Here is a 24,981-nt window from a genome sequence, read left to right as displayed (position 1 = left end):
TTTTTTTTTTTTTTTTTGAGATGAAGTCTTGCTCTGTAGCCCAGGCTGGAGCGAAATGGCACCATCTCAGCTTACTGCAACCTCTACCTCCTGGGTTCAAGCAATTCTCCTGTCTCAGCCTCCTGAGTAGCTGGGATTATAGGCATGTGCCACCATGCCTGGCTAACTTTTTTGTATTTTTGTAGACAGGGTTTCACCATGTTGGCCATGCTGGTCTTGAACTCCTGACCCCAAGTTATCCACCCACCTCAGCCTCCCAAAGTGCTGGGATTATAGGCATGAGCCACTGCACCTGGCCTGGTCCCGGCCTCTTATCCCCTTTTCTGCCACCAGCTCCCTGTGCAACCTCAGGCCGCTCAGTCAACCTCTGAACTCAGTTCCACTGGAGGGGTCCGTAGGAAGAGCAGCAGTAACACGTGAGGAAAGGCTGCAGAAGCCCAGTCACTCCTGGGCACCCACTGTGTGTCATGGTCTTTGGGGGAATCTTCACTGCCTGAGGCATGGTCTGCAGCCTCAAGAGGCTTTCAACATTCCAGAGTAATCACAGAGGGAACTGTAACCCAGTGATGGAAGCTTTCTGCAGCCATTAAGGAAAACGAGGCAAATACTTGGTACTTACAGAGTGTTTAGAATAGTGCCTGAGCAAGAGTAGGTGCTATGCTGTTAGTGTCCTCATTGGCAGCATCATCTGTATGTACAGTTACAGACCAATCACCAAGATGTAGTTCTGAGCGAAAATACCAGATTCAGAGCAACATGCATAGTATGCTGTTAGTGTCACAGTAGGGTGGCATATACCCATAATCGTCATATAGGCATGGATTTCTTGAGGAAAGAGACCTGGAAATGGGATGTGGTGGCTGCCCTGGCAGGTTTATCGGTACCTGGGCTCAGGGGGAGAGGGAGAGGCATGTGTGGCCTTTACACTTGTGAACTACTGGAAAATTTGCCACGTCCCTGCTTATCATGTCTCTGACATTTTTAAGTTAGGAAAATAAAAACATGGTGGTGTTTGGGGCTGTTTCATGCAGGGATTTTATCAAGGATCCAGGAATGTAGGGTGTAGTGATAGCCCCTCCCTTCCCAGCCTATACTGTGGCCTTCTGGGTGAGAGTGGACAGAGATCAGGGATACAGGAGCCCTTGCCCCCTCCTCTCACCTCCTTACCCTTCATGCCCTTGAGCCTCTTCCTTCTGAGTCCCATGCTTGTCCCTCTTCCCCACTCCCCAGCACACACGTGTGCACACTCACACAATACACCTCCTCCAAACCCCAGAAGCTGTGGCCTGTCAGAGGCTAGGACAGCTGCTCCTCTAGGGTGTGGTCCTGGGGTCCCTACCCTCCCATGACCCAGGGTCTCACCTTCTTTTCTCTTCTGGTTCCTTCCTCCTCTCCATACCTCTCCGGCTCCTTCTGTCTGTCTCCATATCCTTTGACTGACCGACTCCCACTGACAGAATTTGGTAAGTGAGCCTCGGAAGGGCAGGGGTTGGGCTTGGGGAGGGCTCGTGGTGGGCATGATGGGGAGGTGGCTTTGAGAAGGACACAGTTCAACCCTCTCCCACCCTCTCAGGCCCCTAGCTCCTGTGGTTGAGGGACCAAAATTTCTGGGGAAGAAGAGGAGTTGGTGTCACCTGTTCAAAGCTGTCACACCTTGCTGGCTTTAGCTATTAGTGCCCCTTCGGGCACTTAATTGGTCCCTTCCATCTGACGGGATGCATTCCATACCAGGGAGCACTGCAACCCCCACAGCCCAACGGACCCAGAGGAGCATTGCCCCCACATCCCCTGGGGAGCCGCTTTGGGGTGGGGCTCTGGAGCCCTGCAGCTTGCCTGGGCCCCAGAATTGGCAAGAGAGGGCTCAGGGAGCTCAGCTTCCACCTCTCCATCCAAAACCTCTGTGCCAGTGACAGGGCACAGAGGAAAAGTCTAAATGCAGCAAGTGTATTTACCAGTTTGCCAAAATGGGAAAAACCCAAGAGACTGATGGGTAAATGTGAGCATGCATTCATTCCACAGGTGCATTTGAGCATTTGGGGGCAGCCTCAGGGGCCTCTGAATCTTGTGAACTCTCAGGCTTCACTGGGGGTATCATTTCAGGGTGGAACTCTCCACCCTGAGTGGGATGGGAACCAGCCTTGCGAGATCTATCCCCTTGGACTGTGGAAAGTCTTCGGGGCCAGGATGACCGGCAGCCCCCCTCTCACCAGGAACAGGTTCCTAAGAGGAGTCCCACAACGTTCCCTAAGCAACCAAGAAGTGAGAGAAGGCTTCCCTTGCCAGCCACTGGTTCAAGAGAAAAGGCCCATGTGCACAGGGGCTGAGCTGGCCACTAGGCTAGGGGCAGGCTATGCACCACAAGCCAGAGCTTCTGCTTCTGGACTGAAAGCCAAGGTCAATGACCTATTGGGCACCTACAAGGGTGTCAGGAGGAGGCTGTTGCACATCACAGACCACCTGCCTAGTTGGAGGGGAGTTTGGGGGTGCAGGGAATCCCTCTGCCCCCAGTGCAGGCAGGAAAAGGAAATGAAATCACTTTCTGAGCAGGCCAGACCTCAGGGAGTCAGTACGCTGAATCTCCCAGCTTCAGCCTTGTCTCTTCCCCCTGATCTGGAGACTTCAGTTATGTCACATGCTTTGTGTAAGGAGCGTCAGGTAGCATCTGAGGGGCTCTGTGAGCCACAGCCCTGGTTAGGATGATCAGAAACATTGAACTGGAGTGAGGCACCCACCTCCCTGAAACAGTGGCTTGGGCTGCTGAAACAGTGGCTTGGGCTGGACCCACAGAACCTGTGATGAGGGTAGCCACCCTGTCCTAGCCACAGTGTGGGGTCCCTGGCCATTCACATTGCCACTCAGTCTCTGGGTTATTCCCATTTCACATGTCAGCAAACCAGTGTTCTCCCTGATGGACGCATTCCAGAGGAGGGGAAGGACAGTATCTGCGTCCCTCAGGATCCACTTCTGCCCAAGCCTGTGGCGGCCACTTAACCGCTTCTCTTCCATCCACTCCCCTCACACCCTCTCTCCTCCTCCTTCCTTCATCTCCCTGCTGGGTCTTGCAGCTGGCCGGTCCTTCCGCAGCTGGGGTCACTGGGGCAAAGAAATGGAGCAGGAGATGGAAAGTGAACCAAGCCAGCTGGAGGGGACACTGTGAGCATCAGACACAGAGGTTTCCAGAGGGCCTAGATGTGGGCAGGTCATGGAGTCTGGGAGCTGCACGTGGAAAGCCCTGCTCCATCCCAGCACCTCATCCACTGCCCCATCCAGAGCAGCTCAGGGCTCACTCTTGGGCAGCTCTGCTCCTCCATTTGGATCTGGGCTTTGGCCACTGTGCCCTTCCTGACTGGCTTCTTCTGCACTCTTGACCCAGGGCCTGAACAGCATGTTTGAGGTGTACCTGGTGGGGAACAACTCCCACCACTTCATCATCTCCCCGACCTCCGTCCAGGGAAAGGCAGACATTCGTATTCGAGTGGCCATCCCACTGGACTACGAGAGCGTGGACCGCTATGACTTTGATGTAAGGCCCCTGATCACTGGTGTTTTGGAGTGGGATGGGGGTGGATTTTAGGGGAGGCAAGGGGAAGGTAGAAGATTCCCTTAGATCCACCTTCCACAGCTGCCCATCTTGTGGATCTGACTCACAGATCACCCAGGCTGGGCTGAATCTCCCCTTTCCAAGGAGGACAAGGATGTGTCCAGGAATGGAGTGGAATTTTACCAGGCTCCTTTCAGGAGCTTCTGCAGCCCATCTCCTGCCATATGAGCCCCTGCTAGCTCCTCCTGCCCTAGCCGAATCAGTGGCTATCTCTAGAGCAATGATATCCCTACAGCACCCCTCCCATGGTGCAACCGCTCTCCCACCCCTTCCCCGCCCCCCCATCCGGCCACGGGGGTCCGCGCGGGAGGGGACAGGGCGGACTGTCCCCAGTGCGCCCCGGGCGGGTTGCGCCATCGGGCCTGGGGGTCAGTTTCTCTCGGGCCACGCACACGTCCCCCGAAGAGGGGGACGGCAGAGCGAGCACACGGGGTCGGCGGCGATGTCAGCTACCCACCCGACCCATCAATGTCGGATGCCCACAATATCACACAGCTGGGATGAGCAGAGACTCTTAACAGGTGCTCTGGGCTGGGGCTGGCAAAGGCACAGAGAGGACTCACAGGGACAAGGACTCTGGGAGGGGACATGTGGGAGCTTACATGGGCCCCTGTTCTGCACACCCAGCTCTTTGCCAATGAGAGTGTACCCGACCATGTGGGCTATGCCAAGGTGAAGATCGCGCTCATCAACGAAAATGACAACCGGCCCATCTTCAGCCAGCCACTGTACAACATCAGCTTGTACGAGAACGTCACTGTGGGGACCTCTGTGCTGACAGTCCTGGTGAGTCCCCACTCTCCTGCAGAGCCACTGAGCTCTGAGGCTGACTGTGGTGAGGTACCTAGAGGGATTTTGTCCAAGGGACCTGGGCAATCAAGTAAGGAGGTGCCCCCTCAGTACCCAGGCTATGTTTGTTGGTGTATAAAATAAAGCTTCTGGAATCTTTATGAATGGGCTCCTGGGCCTAGGCTGCAATATGGAAAAGGAGCCAATCTTGGGAGGGGGTGACAAGACTGGGCCAAAGACACTGATTTCCTGCCTTTCCCCTGAGAGAGACTCAGTGAGGGTAGGCGAGGAGCCCTGGAAATCCCTTTGAATGTGTGGGAAGGTGCCAGCCATCCTGAGGAGGGCCACTCTCTCCATCTGAGCACAGGCACCAGAGAGGGACGGGCTTCTGAGGGTGCCTGGGCATTCCCCACTGCCCATGGCTGGACTTGCCCTTTGACTAGGGGCCCTCCCAGTGGCATTTGTATCTGTCAATAATCTTGATTGCAAGGGACTGAAACCTGTAAGTAGTTCAAGCAGAAGAGGATCGGCTTATGTAACTCAAAAGTGCAAGTGATTTAGGTGGGGTGCGGTGGCTCACACCTGTAATCCCAGCACTTTGGGAAACCAAGGTGGGCAGATCACTTGAGGTCAGAAGTTACAGACCAGCATGACCAACACAGCAAAACCCCGTCTCTAAGCCAGGCGTGGTGGCATGTGCCTGTAGTCCTAGCTACTAGGGAGGCTAAGGCAGGAGAATCGCTTGAACCCAGAGACAGAGGTTGCAGTGAGCCAAGATTGCATCACTGCACTTCAGTCTGGGTGACAGAGCAAGACTCAAAAAAAAAAAAAAAAAGTGCAAGTGATTTCAGGCATGGCTACATCCAGGCACTCAGTTGAGCAGGGCTCTGTCTTCAGCACTGGGCTCTGCTTTTCTGTATTGGCAAAGAGAGGCAGCAGCACCTCTAGACTGACTTCTTACCAATTTATCAACCCTAGCGGGAAAAATTCTTTTGCTGTGATTCCAGCAGGTTCTCATCGGCCCAGTTGGTTGGGCCATCCTGGAACCAATCAACCAATCATGATTCTGGGATGCCAGGGAGGGATCATACTCCCCCTACTGGAGCCAGGGGTTGGGATCAGCCCTGCCTAAATGACACTGACTGAGAATGGGGAAGGGGCTTCTATTCTAATACAAGGGATTGAATGCTAAGCAGATCCAAGTGGTGGATGTGTGCTACACAAGCTCAGAGCCTTGCCCATAGTCAGTGCTCAATAAATGGCATGGAGTGTAACTCACTGCATTCCCCTCCCTGCACACCTGGGACCACAGAGTCCTTGCCTTTATTTCTTGCTCCTTCCCCACTCCAAGCAGAGGCATTGCCTGTGATACCGAGACTCCGATCTAAAGTGTGTTTACTCTACAGACAGATGGTATGAAACTGCACTGAGCCCCAGGCCCTTCCCATCTGACAGTTATTAATATTTCAAACAGATGTGGAGCTAGTCAGGCTGTCAGACATAAACAATAATTCTGCGGCAGCTGTTTTTTCCACCCCCCACGTCTCTAGCCTGTGACTCCTCCAGCTTTCACCAAGGTGCTCCCTGCAATAAATCACCAGGCGCTTGAGGCCTCCTGGACCCTCTTCCAGCCTCTCAGAGACCAAGCACCAGAGGCTCTGGCTTTCTGGACCCAAAGCATGTGTCTTTACCCACCACCCACCTTCGAATGACTGGGTAAAGGGAAGCCAACAGCCTGTGCTTTCGAGGCCTCTGGGAGGGAGGGGAGGCTCTGTCCCCTGCAGGTCTGGGACCATGTGGCAAAGAATTCTAGTGTCAGATCCAGGCTCAGTGGGTGTCAGGGGATTCCTTCCCCGCCCTTTTGCTTGGGACAGAGTTTCCTCACTTTGTTGTCCCAAGTTCCCACAATCCTTGGAAAGCGATGGGAGAAACCTTTGCCAATTCATGGATGATGCTGGTGGCTCTAGGTTGTGTGGTTTGTTCCCTCATATCCCAGGCTGCTCAGATTCTCACCTTCCAATCCTGCCTCCTGATCTGGCAATAGAAGTCAGATGAGAAGGCCAGGGAGTGTCTTATCCTGGGACCCTGCTAGGCATGGGGCCAACCTGCAGCCTGGCCAGTGTGTGGGGCCTGGCAGGGTTTGTGGGTGCTACTGACAGTAAGAGAGGTGCAGGAGTAATCTAATCATGCATTCATTCGTTCACTCAGCAAATGTTTGTTGAATAACTAAGGAAACATGGTGATATGAGTGTTGTATTTGGCTGGCAGTGCCAAGGACAGCTGTGTCGGGCCCAGCCCAGTCTGGGGCTGGCACTGGGGAGTAGGCTTTGGTGAATTCGAGCCAAGCCCCTCACAGCAGGTTTTCATCCAGAGCTGGGGCAGCTCCTGGGCCTGAGCTCAGCCTCCTCTGTGGGTTACTCAGAGCCGGCAAATCCAGCCAGCCTCCCTGGGCTCCTGGCTGCCTTCACCCAACCCTCGCCGAACCCCTTCTCAAGCCCCCAGCCCCAGGGTTTATGAAACCATGAAGGGTGAGGGCTCATTTCATCAGGTAACAGCTTTCACAGCAGGACTGTATGCCTAAAGGAGCTCAGGCCTGCAGGGAGACAGTGGGGACCCCGCGTGCTGGCCTATGCATGCCACTCTTAGCGCCTCCATTTTGTCACCTGCAAAATGGGCCCCAGAGCTAGTAAGTGACTAAACTGGAATTCTGTTCCTGTAAAGGGGATATAAAAACATCCTGGGTGACCCACCCACCCAACATCCTCTCCCAGTCTCCCCAGGGTATTTCCTGGCCACACCCCCCATACCACCCTGCCCTCCCTCACCTGGTAGCTCTCTGCTCAGACCCAGGATCAGCCCACTGTCTCTACCTCCTCTGCCACAAGAGGGGTTGAAGTTATAGTTGTCTGCTCAGGGACTGTGAAATTCCTTCTCCCTGACCTTTTCTGGGATGTTATTAAAATGTTTCATGGGCAGTTGTGTCAGGAAAAAAATTATGAAGAAAAGGAAAATGTTTTAATTTGCTCGGAAGGCAGGAGCAGAGCCTCCCCAGCCCCCATCCTGGTGTGGCATGGCTCTGCTTCAGTGGCTGGTCCCCTGTCCTGGGGGAAGGTGGTCATTTGACAGTGGCTTGGGGAAGCTGGAATAAGGAGAGCTGTCACCACCAGCCCAAGTGTCCTGGCTGGGGTAGAAGGGCCAGACCTTCTCACCTCCCTGCTCCCTAGTTCTTACAGCCCCCAGTTACAGCAAAATGAGCTTCCACTGGTGGCAGGGAAAGAGTGGGGACACCCCTACCCATACAGTCTGTGCTGGCAGAACCCACACATACAAAAAGGCCACCTTCTATATACAGGGGTTTTGCATACCTGGAATACTGTACTTTCCATCTGAACTTGATTGAAAAAAATTTGCATATAAATAAACCCACACAGTTCAAACCTGTGCTGTTCAAGGATCAACTGTATCTCTAACCTGTTAAGTAGGTGCTGTTATTCTCACTTTACAGATGAGGAGACAGATGAGGCTCAGGGAGTTGAGTCACTTGCTGGGGCCCCAGGGCTAGTATGTGACTAAACTAGATTCACACAGTTCCATATCCCAAGCCACAGGCTCTTAACCACGAGGCCGCCCATCTAGAAGGTTCTATGTGGGACCACTGAGCCTAGTCCTTTCAGCAACATTCAGAACTGAGGGTAAAGAGAGCAGCTGGAAAGTGCTCTCTGCAGTACCCACGGGGACAGGTCCCAGGGTCGCTCCAGGCATCATGTTCTTAGGTGACACTCAAGACTCTTAGGGCCTGTGGCACCACCAGGTGGATTTTCACCTCTCTGGGCCCTAAGCTGCTCCAGGCACAGAACTGTGTGAGTGTTTTCATTGGTGGAGAAACCACTTCAGAGATACTCAAGCACTTTGCTCAGGAAAGCAGGAGTACCAAGGCAGCCCAGAGCTGTGTCCATTAGGAAAGGCCCCCTGGAAGGAGGGAGGGTCCAGGATGAATGTGCTCTGAACAGCGACCACACAGAGGAAGGATGTGCAGGGGTGTTTATGTGTATTTGTGTGTAGACATGTGAGGTATGCTTGTGGGATGTATATGGGGATGTATTTGTAGGCAGGCATGCTTTTGTGTGCCTGTGCATGTAATGTGTTTGCAACTATGTATACTCAGGGGTATGTGTGTGTAATATACACATGCATGTGCTTGTGTACATGTGCACATACATGTTACAACTGCATTTTGGGTATGTGCATACACACTATATGCACACGTGTTGTGTGCACGTGTGTGTACATGTATGTGCATGTGCCGATTCGTGGATGATGCTGGTGGCTCCCCATCCTCTAGGTTGTGTGGTTTGTTCCCTCTCATATCCCAGTCTGCTCTGTGATTCTCACCTTCCAATTCTGCCTCCTGACCTGGAAACAGAAGTCAGAGGAGAAGACCAGGGAGTGCCTTATCCTGGGACCCTGCCAGCCTGAAGCCTGGCCAGTGTGTAGGGCCTGGCAGGGTTTGTGGGTGCTGCTGGACAGTATGAGAGGTACAAGAGTAATCTAATCACATACTCATTCATTCATTCAACAAATGTTTGTTGAATATCTGCTATGTGTTAGGCACATGGTCCTGAGGACACATGGTGATGTGAGTCTTGTACTTAGAAAGTTTACAGTCTTCTAGGAAAGCTGGACTAAGAAAGACGTGAATCTTTACGTTAAGTGTTACTTTCTGTGATGGAGAGATCAGGGAGCTACGAGAACCTATAATGGGGTACCTGACCTTGCCTAGGGTCCAGGAAGGCTTCCCTGAGAAAGTGGCATTTGAGTAAGCATTAACTGGTGAATGCAGACAGGGAATAACATTGGACAAAAGAGGCTGGGAACAGTGGCTCATCCCTTCTTTGGGAGAATCCCAACGCTTTGGGAGGCTGAGGCAAGTGGATCACTTGAGCATAGGAGTTCAAGAACAGTTTGGACAACATGGCAAAACCCTGTCTCTGGGAAAAAAAAAAAAAAATATATATATATATATATATACACACACACACACACACATATACATACACACACATGCACGCGCGTACACACACACACACAAATTAGCCAGGTATGGCAGCATACACCTTTAGTTCCAGCTACTTGGGAGGCTGAGGTGGGAGGATCACCTGAGCCCAGGAGGTCGAGACTCAGTGAGTGGTGATCACACCACTGCACTCCAGCCTGGGCAGCAGCGAGAGACTCTGTCTCAAAAAAAAACCCACTGGAGAAGAGAAGAGCATGTGCAGAGGCTCTGTGGGGCTGGAGTGCAGTGAGGGGGTGTGTGATGTGCAGGAAGTGAGGTCCTGCTCCTTTGAAACACAAGAGGCTTAACTGTTTCTCTTCTTCCTGAATTGATACTCCCTGCAAACCTGCCCACTGAGGTGCTGTTCTAATGTGGAGAAGGCCTATATCAAACTAGCCACACCCTGTTGCCTGTTGCATTCCTGGGATGGTGGCAGGTGTTTGGGAAATCACTGGCAGAGGCTGTACCTAGGATGTGCAAGGAGCCAGCTGGCCTCCTGCAGCATGGGACTCATGTCCCTGGATTTATTAGCTCTGTGTCCTCTGGGCAGTGAGAGACGCAAAGTGTGCTGAGGAAGGGTGACAGCCCCCCTGGTGCAGGGCTTACGGAGTGAGCTCTGGGGCCTTGTCTCCCTGCTGCAAGGGGTGGGGCATGGCAGAAACAGGCAGAAAATGGACTTCAGACAAAACAGGCTTCTTTTGCAGTCGGAAGGAAAGGCCCTGAAGAGTCCTGCCTGGGCAGGTGTGGGGCCCCAGGACCAGCCTATAGTTGGCTGAGCCCAGGAGTAGAGCTCTACCTCTCAGTTCCAGACAGATAAGTAGGGCTAGAGGCAGCCAAAAGACATGCTCCTCTCTTGCCTCCCCACCCCCTCTTTCTAGCCCGTCCTTGGGAGGACAGCAGCATCTTGGGCAAGGCCATAGCCATCCAGGGAGTCCCTACAGTCTCATTTTACTATGAGCTGGTCACTCCTTTTCTGGGACTTGTATTTCTGCCTATAAAAGGAGTGCCTGCCCAGTCTGCAGCGCCGGGTTGTAGGGAGACCCAGGGCAGTGATGTGGTGTAACTAGGTAAGACTTACAGATGGCAGGAGTGGGTATTTTCATCACTGGTCTTCGTAGTCTGACCTGGCTGCCCACCACCCTTTCAGCCTGTGGACAAGCCCACCTCTGCCACAGTGGGCCCTGAACATACTACTGGGTCTCAGTTTCCTCCTGTGTGACTGGGGGAGATAACCTGCTAGGTACCTACCTTGGAGGGTTGTGAGAATCAAGTAAAATGATTCATGAAGACACAGCACAGAGGCTGGCTGGGAATACATGCAGATGTCAGGAAGTCATGCCTGGCCTCCTGGCTGAGCCTCCAGGGAGCACTGGCCCTGGGCAGGGACACCACCCTTGGAGCTGGGATTGGGATCCTTACAGCCATGAACCGCTGTGCTCAGCCTCTGCATCTTTTTTTTTTTTTTGAGATGGAGTTTCGCTCTTGTTACCCAGGCTTGATCTCAGCTCACCGCAACCTCCGCCTCCTGGGTTCAGGCAATTCTCCTGCCTCCCGAGTAGCTGGGATTACAGGCATGCACCACCATACCCTGCCTCAGGCAGCCATGTGATGCTGGCCAGTCACTGAGTCTCTAGGCCCCAGTGAGATGACTGAGCCAGGGGCTGGTTCGGGGTCTTCTGTCTTGGTGAGGCTTTCATTCCAATTTGCTCTGTCCAAGGAGAAAGGGGAGCCATCCTTGCTGTTGAGTTTCATGCCCCGCCACATGGATATGCCGCCCACTAGCCTCTAGAGCCCCTCTCCTGTCTTACCCCTCCTCTCTCAGCTCCCATCTGGAAGTCTCAGGAAGACTCCCAAGGACTTCACTTCCCCCTCCTAGAGCAAAGTGGCTTTTCCTTTTGGTCCAGCCCAGCCTTCCTCCCCTGCCACATCAGCAGACAGCCCTGCTGCATCAATGTCGGGCCCATTGCTGTTTGTCCCCAACTCTCCTTCCCCTCCCACCCACAGCATGGATGCCACAGGGAAAAGGTGGGTGTGACGTCATTGCCCTGGGATGGCCCTGGTGAAGGCAAGCTTCAATCCTGACTTCAAATGCAGCAGGCCTCTTCTACCACCAGCTGTAAGGCTACAGGGCCTCTCCCCCTGCTCCGTGACTGCCAGGACACCACCAGCCTGCAGGCTCAGAGATCACCCCTGCCCCTCCATGCTGCTGAATCTGAGTACTCTAACATGGGCCCTACTCAAGGTGCTGGAAGCGGAACGGCTCAGTCCGATGATCCGGGAAGGCCAGTTCACCGCCTCTTAGTCTTGGTGCTCCCTGGGACAAACCCCAGTTCCTCCCTGGACCCTCGGCCCCCAGCAGAAGGACACATTGTTCTGCAACGTCTGTGGAAGCCTCTCAGCTGTTATCTACTACTGCAGGAGGGAACCTTGCTAGGAGCAAGCTTTGGAACCAGAGACCCAGCTTCAAATTCTGGCTCTGCTGCCTGCTGTCTCTGTAGCCCTGGGCAGATGCTTAGCTGTGTACTGACTGACCCTCAATCTCTAGAGCGTGCTGTGGAGAGAATAGCAATAATCCTTATCCCACAATGAAGAGAGATGGGGCATTTAAAGCACTTCATGTATTAGAAGGCACTGGGTAAATGGCAGGTGTGATTGCTAGAACTATTGTTACTCATATCCAGCTTGAAGGTTTGTTTTGTCTTATCTGGGAGTCAGGGGAGCTTCAGAGAGCATTGCTATTTAAGCTTAGGTCTCTAGATTCCTAGATTTTCTACCTTTGGCTGTGAAAGGAGTGCCTGCCCAGCCTGCAGTGCTGGGTTGTCAGGAGACCCAGTGCAGTGATGTGGTGTCACTAGGCAAGACTTCCAGGTGGCAGGAGTAGGTATTTTCATCATTGGCCTTCAGGGTCTGACCTGGCTGCCCACCACCCTTTCAGCCTGTGGACAAGCCCAGCTCTGCCACGGTGGGCCCTGGACAAGCCACTTGACTTTGTTTGTCCCCATCTCTCCTTCCCCTCCTGCCCCTTCTCTGGACTCTGGGTCCTCTCAGCTGGTGCATTGGTTGAGTTCTTGTCTGTGCCCAACCCTGAGAAGCTAACACAAAGACTCTAGCCTCAAGGAGCGGAAAACGGAGAAAGTTTAAACAAGGTTGCGGGTGAGAGCCAGGACTCTTCGGGGGGAGGCAGACAGTAGATGCTACCAGGTGTGTGGGTGACCTGTGCAGTGGTCTGGGGACATGGACTCAGAAGGGCCCCAAACTTGGTCGAATGCTCTGCTGTCACCGTCCTGAAATTCTGATAATTTCTGCGCAGAGGGTCCTGCGTGCTCAGGTTGCTGGGGGCCCTGCAGCTTGCATGGCTTGCCCTGACACAGGAGTTTATCATTCTCTGCCCAGACTAAGTCAGTGGCTCTCCCTGGTTTTCATCCACTCCTGCATTCAGTCAACAGTCAGCAAAGGCTAAAGTGCTGGGGCCTTCTGTTCCTGCAGAGCTTGTCTCAGTTCCTGTTGCTGCGTAAGAAACCACCCAAACTCAGCGGTGTAAAACAACAGCTGTTTTTAATAAAAAAGGCCCACAGATTTGGTGGGTCGGCAATACAGAAAGGGTGTGGTAGGGAGGCCTTCTCTGTATACTGGGGTGACTCGACTGGCTGGAGTCTGGAAACAGAGGGCCCGAAGGGTCCATTCTGATGGTGTTCTCGCCCTTCCATATTGGGGGCCTTGGCTCATTCGGCTGAGGGGTGAGTGCAACTGGACAGTTGCCTGAGCACCTACACGTGGCCTCCCCATGTGTCTGGGCATCTCCCAGTGTGGGATCTCCGAGCAGGCGCACCCCTGGGAGAGCCTCTGGGGAAGGAGTGTCCCAAGAGAGCCAGACAGAAGCCGTTTATCTTTTTCAACCCTGCCTCCAAGTCACATTGCGTCATTTCTGCTGAATTCTATTGGTTTTAAGTCACCAAAGCAAGTCCACATTCAAGGGGAGAGGACATAAATCCCCCCAGCTGTCAACGGGAACAATGTCCGAGAATTTACACAGATGTAAATGGCTTAGAATCACTCAGAGGTCATTACTCCAGTTCCACACCACTTCCAAGCAGTCATCTATGAGCACAGCGCCGTGAATTCACAGTTTCCCTCACCCCCTCCTGGAGGCACAAAAGGACGCAGGAGAGCAGAAGGGAACCCTGCAAATCCCATTCCCAGCCTGTGACAAGCTCTCAGTGGCCGGGAAGGGGAAAGACAGTGATCTCTGCTGCCCCAGGCACTCCCTGGCCAGTGGAGTTGTAACCCTCTAGACCTGGCTTGGCATTCAAGGCCTCCACAGCCTGACCCTGAGCTGCTCTCCAGCCCTTGCCCATACCCCTCACACCCTTCTCTCCTGCCTGCCCAGATCCGCAGCACCCAGCATTTTCTTGACACAGCCTCTTTGCTCACTACTCGCCTGCCTCTCCCTCCTTCCTATTCGAGACCATCAAAATCTGCTGACCCTAAGGGCCAGCCCCCTTGGCAGCACCCCCTTAAAAATCCCTCTCTTCCTGGTAACTGGCATGTGTCCCCTCTGTGGAGTTCCTCTGTCTCCTCTCTAGCGCCCCAGCGTGCTGTGTGACTTGCTGTCCCTCAGCTGTTCCCACCCTGTATGAGGGCTTGCTGGCAGGTTCTTACTTCCCCATGCCCCGGAAAACGTTCCTAGGCAGGTTCTCTCTATCTCAGGGTCCCCACCCCTCGTGAGTGCAACACAAAGTAGGCTGGACTCCTACTTTAGTGTCTGGGGTGGTCTGGGGCATGTAGGGCAGCTGCTGAAGGAAGGGATATGGGCAGGAGAAGGTCAGCAGAGGCCTCATAGGGACACATGAGGCACAGAGAGGGTAAGTTACATATACAAGGCCACCCAGCCCATCAGCCACCAAGATGTTTGTCCAAGCCTGAAGCCTCATAACCCCATCTCTGTGCCAGGCTCCCCCCACATTCCCTCAGGTGGTGAGCACATGTAGAAGACTGATGGCCAGAGAACCCCAAGGACTGGCTTCCAGGCCACTGACTTGCTGTGTGACCCTGTCCCGTTCTCATCCCCTCTCTGGGCCTCGGTCTCCTGCTTAGTCCAAGAAAATGGGCTAGAGGCCTTCTGAATGCCCTTCATAGGACAGGCATCCCTGGGGATGCAGACCCCAGCCCAGGGACCAAGGCCAAGGGTAGAAAGGTGTAATGGCCACCAGCTTCCAGGATCCCCTGGGCCTCCTAGTCCTAATCAGGGCATGTGAGTCCAAGATCAAGGCTGAAATCTTCCACCCTTTCAGTCTGGCCCCGTAGACAGGTGAGTGGGACCTGACCTTGCTTTCCTGGCTACTGCTGGGCAGGACTGGGTGCCCTAGACCTTCCTGGTCCTCTGGGAGCCCCTGTGTCTCCCTGGATTGTCTACTCTCCTCCTTCCCCTCCCAGAGCAGAGCTCTGCACTCTCTGGGACAAAGGGTGCCCTCCAAATGCAAATCCAGTGACTATTGAGGGCCTGAGAGGACAGTGGGGAGCCAGACAGTGTTCCTGTCCATTCCAGGGGCAGGAGGCGGATGATGAACAAGGAAAGCCGGAGCCGGTGGGATGGGGATGAGTGCTGTGGGGAAATATAGCTGGGCAGGGGCAGGGGTGCCAGGGCTGGGGTTGCAACTGCATTGTTATATCAAGCGGTGCAGGAGGGCAGGCCTCTCCTGGAAAGTGACATGCAATAACCTGGAAGGAAGCCAGTGGGGATCCAGGTTGAAAATCCAAGAAGAGTAGCACAGATGAGGGAGGTAGATGAAAGGCTCAGAGCAAGAACCTGGCTACGGTGGATGCGCAGAGAGCAGGAGGGGCAGAGGCTGGGAGGTGATGAGGCTGGGGAGCCCATCATGGGTAGCCCAGGGGAGACCTGAGGATGGATCTCCTCGTTGCTCCTTAGTGGAGAAAAGGCCAGGGGTAGGGGATGGAGGGGACCAGGGTGGAAGCTGGAGACCAGCCCTGAGCTACTGCAAGAAGCCAGGGAGGGATGAGGCTCCCACCATGCACCTGGTGACAGTAGAAGATTCCAGATCCCTCCCACTGCCCCACCCTCCTCTCTCTGCCCTTGCTGGAGCTGCTTCACTATTTTCCTTCCCAGGCCAGCAAGGTGCATCCGCCTCCATGGCCACCAGACTGACCAGGTAGGCCCTGTGCCATCCCAAATGTCAAGTGGGAAGGGCTACAAGTAGGCCCGAGGCAGGGTTGGGGTCTTGCCTCAGCTTCCTACCAGCAGGTTGGCCTTGAGCCCGTGACTGAAGGGCTCTGGTCTTCCATTTCCTCCTCTGTAAATTGGGAAGAATAATTCCTATCTCAGTAATGCTGTGAAATAATGTATGGCGAGTTCATAGGCCAGGCCTGCTGAGGGCTCCAAAGTATACCAATGCCTGCTGTGTGCCAGGCCCCCAGGGTTCTCCATGATTTTCTAGAACAGTTGAATCTCCCTGCTTCCGATAGCATCAGTTTGACTTGATTCTAACATTGTATAAAGCTGATGACAAAAATTGCCAACACTGAATTATTAGTAAGCCTGGGAGATGATGACAGGGCACAAGGGGTAGGCCAGGTCCGCAGCCTTGCGCAAAACAAAGAGGGAAGACAGCCCTGTGCCTCCACCTAATCACCGGAAGCGGGACTTCCCAGAGCCTGGAAGAGTCTGCTCAGCCCTTCCAGCCCTTCTAGCGCATTTCCCAGCCCCCCACCTGGTATTCTCCCTCCCCACCCCCTCCTGACACCCCCACCATTGGCATCTTAATTGATCTCATTGTTCTCAAACCCTTGAGACCTGAGACTCCAGCTGTGCTTAAACAGAACAAAATCTCTTCCAATTTCCCCACCGTTTAAAAGAAAATTGAATTCTTTATCTGCAGCCTGGGGAGGGGAAGAGGGAGGCTAAAGACACACACACACACACACACACACACACACACACAGTAAATAGTAGGTCATCCCAGCCCTACCCCCCATGTTGGCCTGGAAGGCCTGTGTGGACACAACCACCTCCCATTTGGCGGTGGTCTAGGGATGCACTTTGGACCCTTTTATTGGGCTCTTCAGTTCATCTCCCTCCGAGAGGCCGGGGTGGGAGCGGGAGGAGACTGAGCCGGCTGCTGTGATTGACGGGTCTGGAGTTCCTCTGTCTGTCAGGCCTCAGTGCTCCCCGCCTGTGTTTATCTCTTTCATCTAAATATCTGTCTGTGAAACCTAAATGGCGTGGAGTGAGAGGTAGGATAGGGAGACAGAGAGAGAGAGTGAGAGACAGAGAGAGAGGGAAGAGAGAAAAAGAAAGAGCGAGAACACAGCAGGCTGCCGCCTTCCCTCCACTGCAGCTGAGGCGTCCCCACCTCTGCCTCGGAAGTGGATTGTCCTGGACCTTGTGTCTTTGTGTGAGGTCTGATGGTTTTCAGCTGATTGGTCATACAACAAATTGATTTTTGGCAAACTGATTTAAGGCCTCACTGCCTGTCCCGCCTTTGAAGCACTCCGCAGCCTCTGTCAACAGCACCTCCAGCATCCACCATCCTTGACCGAGCAGCTCTGTCTGCTGCTAACCTTTGCCCCTTTGCCAAAACGAGAGGATGCTGTGCTCATCACCAGCCTGGTGAAGCAGTGTTGTGAGCTTAGTGAATGCCGGGCATCTTATCTCATTACCAATTGTGTAGAAGAAGCTGAGACCTGGAGAGGTGAGTAGCCTGTCCCAGGCCAGCCAGCCAGTGAGCAGCCAAGCCAGGATTTCAGACCCCAGATGGTCTAGCTCCAAAGCCCCCGGCTTCCCCTCTGTTCTGCCAGTCACCCTCAGGGCTCACCTTCCAAGCTGGCCTCCGGCCTTTTGGAGTCAGCTGACTCCAGAGTCCAGGGAAAGTGGCCTTGCGAGATGGCAGCCACTCACTTCCTGGGTGACCTTGAGCAGGTCCATGGCTCCAGGGGCCTCAGCGTCTTCATCTGGACAATGAAGGGGTTGTGCTAGACTCTCTCTAAGACCCCCTGTGCCAACAACATGTGACTGTGCCTGCAGACAGTCACCTCCAGCACTGAGAGCCTGTGACACCCCGTGCTTTGCGCCTGTCAGAAGTCACCCTTCAGTAGGTTCGCTGCTGATTGTTCCTGCTCAGACAATTACTCAGGGAACACCAGAGCAAAGAAAATGGACCCCCTGGGCCAGGGGACAATGGGCAGCTGTGCATGCCAGGGCCAGAATGAGTTCATAAATGCTGCAGACCAAATCCCCTTACAGAGTCCACCAGTGCCATGCGCTAGGAAGGTTATAAGCCCTGGAACTCAGGTGACGGGGGAGAGAGCGGAGAGGATGGCAGGAGCAGGCACTGGGAACTAGGCCTGAGAGTTTGTCCAGTGAGCATTTGGGAGAAAGCCTGGAGCAGCAGGTGGGCGGCGGCCCGCAGAGGTTTGGGGAGAGGTTGAGCTGGGCCTGTGAGTTTGGGGTGGCTTAATCTTGCTCTGTAATCTCTGTAGCAGGGATAGTAGCTGTGGTTGCTGCCAGCTTGTTTCTGGAGTGGCTCAAAGTTCCATATGCCTATCGTAAAAACTACATTTAAACTTCATGACCCAGGACACATACTCACATGCACACTTACCTGCAGCAAAGCAGTACTTCCTGATTACATGTAATAATACACTCTAGTGTTTTCTGATTTAATTCTGCTAGATTTCACTTTCTAAGTGCTAACCATGAATCCTAGATTGATTTCATGACCAAGTAATGAATAGATGTTCAAAAAACTAAGTGTGAAGGCTCCAGAATGAGCCTTCTCTGCTTCACCATCTGGTGAGGAGGAGGAAGATGATACCAACTTGTGTTTCTCCACTGTCCACTACAGGGAGCCAAGGCATAAAGACCCCGTCCTCCAGACTTAGACCACCCAGGTTTACCCTGACTCAGCCATTTCTGAGCTATGATTTTGAATAGGTTACTTGTATCAACAATGAGCCAGTACAGCCACCAGCAACAGAGACCCCCAAAACAGTTGTTTAAATAAGATCAAGGTGTATTTTTCTCCCATGTAAAAGCAGTATACAGGTGAGCACTCGTGAGCGGCTCCTTCCAGCTCTCTTCTCCGCCGTCCCTAGAGTATGCCCCTCATCTTCATGGTCCCAGACAGTTGCCAGAATTCCAGCCATCACATCCGTCTCTCAAGCTATGGGATGGAAGAAGTGAAAAAGGAAACCTCCCCTCCCTTTTAAGGATACTTCCTGGAAGTGCTTTGCAAACTTCCTCTCACGTGGCTGTACTTAGCTGCAAAGGAGGCTGGGAAATTTAGCATTTTAGCCAGGTAGCATTGTGTCCACCTAAAAAAAAAAAATCACAGTTTCTGTTAATTTGTGAAGGTTCGGGAAGGCACGGCTGTTAAGTCTCTGCCAGATCCCCTCTGCGTGCCTCCATTTCCTCTTTTGGAAGTGGGGGTGATGATAGTTCATTATAGAATGACGTGGGCTTCAGTAAAATAATACATGTAACATGCTTAGCCCAGCGCCTGATACAGAGCAGGTGCTAAACAAATGATGGTACTAATATTGAGGGCCTGGCGCCAAGCTGCGCTCCTTCCATGTGTGTTAGCCAAGCCTCATGACAACCTGGTGAGGTCCAAATCAGCCTCCCGTTTTATAGATGAGAGCACTGAGTTTTAGAGAAAGTAGCTCTGTGTCAGACTGCACCCCCATGGAAGGGGCAGAATAGAGGCATGAACCCCCTTGTCTCCAGGACACCAAAATTCTTTCCCTTAGCCATGGGGCAACGCAGCCCCCTCATGGAGACTGAACGGCTCTGTAAGAGCCTTGAGAAACTGTGGGGCTGAGATATGACCAGACAGAAACTGAACTTGATTAGCTGACATCCAAGCTGAACCGGCACCCCTCTGCTGGCCCAGCCTCCTGCAAGAGAAACCACCCACCCACCTAAAAGGGAAACAAAGCCAGGACAAAAGAGCCTCTGGGTTTCCGCTTTATCCCCACCTTCAAGGTCAGAAGTTTCAGGTGTTTGACTCACTGAATGACCCCAGGCCAGCCCCTTTTCTCTGAAAGCCTCCATTTCTCCATCTGCAAATGGGAGAATGTTACTGTGCCTTTTCCACCTTCTGGGGACATTTTAAAATAGTGAGGCCAGAGTGTTTTGGATTCCTTGGAAAGCAAATAAATGAGATAGGCGGCTGTTCTCTCAGTGGGTTTCGCCAGTCTATGTTAGGATATTCTGACAACTGGGGTGGGGTGGGCAGAGGAGTGAGGAACCTAAATGTCAGGGGACTGGAAGGAAGGCTGCTTCTTGGGCATGGGTCCTCCCAGCGCACCCCTCCCACCCGGCACACCCCTCCCACCCCGTGTGCCCCCTCCCATCCTGTGCGCCCCCTCCCACCCTGCGCACCCCTCCCACCCAGCGCACCCCTCCCACCCCGTGTGCACACACAGAACCCAGCAGTACATCACTGCTTCGTCACAGTGCAGCCCTGGACTGCGTGGGCCCAGGTGAGTGAGAGGCTGGTCCCAAAGCCCTCTGCTGGTCTCAGAGATCATGGGTGATTTATATTTCCTGCGTGGGACTTTGACCTTAATTTCTTCTGGCAGTGTGGGGCTGTAAAATTCATTAGGGACCCGAGGGCAGAGTGACGGAGATGTCAGGCAGGCAATCGTATGGGTATTTAATCTATCAGATATGTGGCTTGCCATTTAGGGAGACAACACGAGAATGTGGAATCAATATGGTTCATTAGCAAGCTGAATGTGTGGGCCCAGTCAGTGCCCACCAGCAACAGTCATGGGGGTGTCCTGCCAGGCACCAAGTCCCTTGGAGTGAGGACATGTCCCTGGAGCATAGGCAGTGACCAGCCCCCACCCAGGTACCTCTCTCCACCTTCCCACTAGACTGGGGGCTACATGACACCTGTGTATCCCACAGAGCAGGGGAGAGGAGGGAGGGTGTCAGCCTTATGACTTGTGGTAGGGACACTGGGGAGATGCCATCATGGTGGACGGTGTCATTACCAGCCCAGCTTTTGCTGCACCCTCAGGGGGTTGATTGGACTGTCTTGTTCCCCTTCTCTCAGCTCCTCGGCTCATAAGGTCCTGCTTAACTGGGCCTCAGACATGGTGTCTGTCCCCACAGCTCTCAGGCCCCTCCCCTTTTTCTCTTCCACCACATCATCCCAGCTGGATAACTGGCCCCAGAGAGGACACAAGTCCCTTCTGATTGTGAGCATCTTGATCCCCTGACCCTTCCCCAGGTACCACCTGTATCCATTTCCTAGGCAGCTGGGTGGCTTCAAACCACAGAAATGTATTCTCCTGTAGCTGTGAAGTCAGAAACCTGAAATGGAGGGGCTGGCGCTGCTGTTCTCCCTCTTCAGGCTGATGGGGGATCCTGTCTGGCCTTTCCCAGCTTCTGGAGGCTCCAGGCGTTCCTTGGCCTGTGGCTGCAGAACTCCAGTCTCTGCGTGCATCCTCTCTGTGCCTCTCCTCTGGATGTCATTATGAGGGCACTTGTCATTGGATTTATGGCCTGCCCGATAACCCAGGATAGTCTTCTCTCAAAATCTTCCACATAATTATTTTTTCAAAGTCCCATTTTCCAAATAACATTCATGGTCCCGGGGGTTAGGACATGGATATATCTTTTGGGATGTCACCATTCAACCCATTACACACCCTTGAAGATGTCTCAAATACTGACAGGGACATATTGAAAGGAGAGTGTACTAAAGACGTGAGGGGCTGGCCATTCGGACCTGACAGCTCTTCCAACGCTGGCTTTCGTATTTTCTCTCCGTGCCCCAACGTGTCTCTGAACCACCCACCCTGGACTGCAGCCTCCTGGGGCTTCTCCCTCAGTTGCCTGAGGGGAATGCATCTGCCCTGCATACCCCTCCATCCTGCTGCAGCTCCCGCTCTGCCTTCTCCAAGAAGCCCTGACTGACTCTCGGTCACTGGGCTCCTCTCGGCCCTTTCCTCCCTTGCCAGTCACTGTCTACAGCGTCCTTGGACTTTTCACCTCTGGCCTTGCTGGGTCTTTCTTATTGACCTAAGTGGGGTCTGTGTCTCCCCAGTGAGGCAGGGAGCTCCCTGATGGCCAAGGCTGCCTCTGACACTTCCCAGCTTCCTGCATGTGTGGTTGATGCTTGAGAAACATCAGAGTTCCCAGGTACCCACAAGTGACTGGGCTGGTTCACAGGGAGCCTCTGGGGCTGGGAGGCTGCCTGGCCTGGCCCAGCTGGATCAGAACCACAGGCCTCCCAGGGCATAGCTGGGAAGATCCCAGCTAATAATACAATAACTAATATAATTGGAGAAACTGAAACATGAAGGAATGACTTATCCATGCCGCAGAGCCAGCCAGGGACAGGGCTGGCATCCTGACATGCAGTCCAGCTGTGTACTCAAGAGCTTCTTATTGGGAATCAAAGCCAAGTTCAAATCCTGGCTCTGCTACTTCAGCCTAGTGACCTCAGGCTGGTTCCTAAAATTCCTGGGCCTCAGTTCCCCCTCCTAAAAGTGGACATGATGATACAGAGTCAATATGGAGAGAAAATGGAATAATACACCCATTGAAATAGTGCCTGACACATAGGTAAATTCTCAACAGCCTGTTGAATAAAAGCACTAATCACTAAGGTTGTTTTGAAAAGTAGATGAAACATCGGCTGCAAATCACCTGCTTTCATGCCTGGCGCATAGCAGAGTCTCAGGACTGTATGTGGTTCAGGTATGTTGCAAAACCTCTCTGAGCCCGACTTTCCTAGTCTATAACATGAAGACAGTATTAGCACCTGTCTCATGGAGTGGGAGTAAACATTAAATGTGTCAATATGTACATTTCTTGGAATAGTGCCTGGAAGCCACTAAGGATTGTACCGGTGAGTTACTACTACTGTTTGTGCAGTTAGTGTCAGCCAGTCTCTTCATCTGTTAAATGGAATGTGACCTCTGCGTTTCTGGTTGTTTTAAGGATTAGGAAATTAGCCGAGCATGGTGGTGGGCACCTGTAATCCCAGCTACTCCGGAGGCTAAGGCACAAGAGTTGCTTGAACCCAGGAGGCGGAAGTTGCACTGAGCTAAGATCACACCACTGCACTCCAGCCTAGGTGACAAAGTGAGACTCCATCTTAAAAAAAAAAATGATTAGGGACTAGTTGTGTGAAGTGCCTTGCACAGTGCCAGGTCCACAGACAGCACTCAGCAAGGGAATGTCCTTGATTATCCCTGTGCTTCTGAGGGGGGCCCCACACCCCTCCTCCAGGCATCTTCCTGGCGAGAGGCCCCAGGGACCGCCAGGTGGTGCCAGGCACTTGGTACAGGCAGCCACCAGCCACTCTGACAGCCTTTGACATACCGTAATTGCTTCCCCCACTACGACTCCTTTAAGCACTGAGCTGTTGGCCAGAGCAATTTGCTCCCCATCAATTTTTATTTCCAGGTTTTAAAATAAAATAAAGGGAAATAAAGAAGAAGGTGGGGGAGCCCAAGAACAGCACCAAGTCTGTGATAACAAACAAGCCGAGGGCCGCACACCTTGAAAGCGCCCGTCAGCCTCCACACCTGCAGGACTGACATGTTCATACACAGGGCTGGGCCTGGCTTCCCCTAGAGCCCCCGCTTCCTGCAGGGCTTAGCACCACTTCCCCTCCACCTCCATGGACCTGATGCTGGCTCAGCCCAGGCAGGTGGTGGGGCTGGGCTGGGAGGGGTTCAGCACGAGCACATTTGCAGAGGGCTGGAAAAAGAGAGCTCTTAGAACTAGGAGTGGAAATAATATACTAGCTCCACTTAGAAAGTGGCTCCTGTGTGTCCAGCACAGAGCAAAAGCACCTGTGTGCATAACCTTCTTTAATCCTCACAATAATCCCATGAAGTAAGTGCTCTCATTACCTCCATTTTACAGGTAAGAAAACCAAGGCCCAGAGTGTATGTTACTGAGGTTACTCCTTCTGTTCTTCCTTTGATCTCCTCCCCGCCTCTCCCCACTCTTCCTTCTCCTCTTCCCTTGTTCGCGTCCTTTCTCTCCTTCTCCCTCTCCTTTGCCGTCTTCCTTTCTCTCTCCTCTAGCCTCCATCATCATCTTTCTGATGTCCTTTCCTCCCTGGAAGTCTATCTATTCAGGATTTGAGGCCCTTAGCTCGTCTGCTAAAAAGCTTCCTCATAAGTCATCCGATACCTCATTTATACTTTCATCTATTTGGTTGATATTTGTTGAGGGCTTCCTGTGCCTTGGGCACTGGATGGGTGCTAGAGATTCGTGGGGGACAAGACAGACTCAGTTCCTGCCCTCATAAAGCTTATATTCTAGTGGTAGGGGGAAGGCCCACTCTACATTCACCCAGACTCTCTTGCCAACACCATGACCTTCTTCTACCACATCTATCCACTGGCAAGAACTGTCGGCTCCAGATTCCAAACATACCCACATCCCCCTGGGCTGCCCTGACCACCCTGGCCCAAGCCCCCACTGCCTTCCACTACCCCTGTGTGACCCGCCTTAACTGCCTCATCTCAGAGCCTCTGCTCCTGCCCTGGAGTTGTAGTCAGTTTGCTTCTACAAATGCAAGTACCTTGCAAACATAGATCAGAGTCTGTCCACTGAGGTCACAGGGAAGAGAAGGAGCAGCAACCAGGAGATCTGGGGAAGAGTGACCTAGCAGAGAGACCTGTGAGGGCAAAGGGTGTGAGGCTGCAGCGCTTGGCATGTTAGAAGTCTAGGGACTGTCTGAGCAGCAGAAGCAGAGGACAGCGTGTGGGCGAGGTGAGAAGGCTGCTGGAGGGTGGATCATTGGCACGAGGACAGCCAGGAGCAGGCACTGCGCAAGAGGCATATGCAGCATGCTGGCCCGCCCCAGGGTCTTACGTAACATTCCATAGCCATACATTTGGGACAGAACCCAAGTCTCACCCCCAAGCTCAGTGGGATTTCCATGACTTTGCACCTGACTACAAATCCCTTTGGAGGCTTTTCCTGGCTGATCTTGCACAGCACTCCCCAGGGAGAAGCACATTTCTCACCCTCGAGGAGCAGAGAGTGCAGCAGGACAGCAAAGATGTGCTAAAACATGTTCCTCCTGCAACTGGTTGTTAGAAAGGCTGATTGGAAGATATCCTGAGGCTTTTTCTTCAGTCAGTGCCTTTATCCATTAGGAATGTCTACCACGGGCACTGCTGATGGAGTGGTGGCTGTCCAGCCCAGGCCCACAGTGGAACAAGAGAGCGAAGGTCCCCTTCCCTTTCTCTGCAGGCCTCAGCACCAGTCAGGTCCCCATCCCGTCCTCACTGCCCACCCTGCTTGGCCTCTCCACCCAAGCGGTGCTTTGAGCCTTGAGCCCAGCCCCGCTTTCCAGTAGCACCCTCTTGTTCCAAGGCCTCCCACATGCTCAGAAGGCCCAAAGCAGGCACAAGAGGCTTTTCCTATGATCACAGCCCCACGACATCTCCCCTCCACCCCACTGCTCACTCCCTGATACCGTGGCCAACCCAGGACATGTGCCCTCTTACCCGTCACACAAAGTGTAGCAGGAGGTGTTTTCCT

The 24,981-nt window shown here is 53.3% G+C and overlaps 1 protein-coding gene across 5 annotated transcripts in view; it reads left to right on the top strand.

The window, feature by feature from the left end:
* The window catches only part of CDH23 (cadherin related 23), a 412,201-nt gene that overhangs the window by 239,523 nt on the left and 147,697 nt on the right, over positions 1–24,981 (top strand). For 4 of the 5 annotated variants that reach the window (XM_078345637.1, XM_078345636.1, XM_078345639.1 and 1 more), the window contains exons 12-13: positions 3,374–3,523; positions 4,229–4,387. The exons of the other annotated variant lie outside the window; for it this stretch is intronic. In XM_078345637.1, coding sequence (XP_078201763.1) covers positions 3,374–3,523; positions 4,229–4,387 — 309 coding nt within the window. The remainder of the gene's footprint in view (positions 1–3,373; positions 3,524–4,228; positions 4,388–24,981) is intronic. 5 annotated transcript variants of the gene reach the window in all.

Source organism: Callithrix jacchus, chromosome 12 (genome assembly GCF_049354715.1).
Source record: "Callithrix jacchus isolate 240 chromosome 12, calJac240_pri, whole genome shotgun sequence".
Taxonomy (NCBI): domain Eukaryota; kingdom Metazoa; phylum Chordata; class Mammalia; order Primates; family Cebidae; genus Callithrix; species Callithrix jacchus.
Note: the sequence above shows the minus strand (reverse complement) of the source record. Positions and strands in the feature narration are given on the sequence as shown.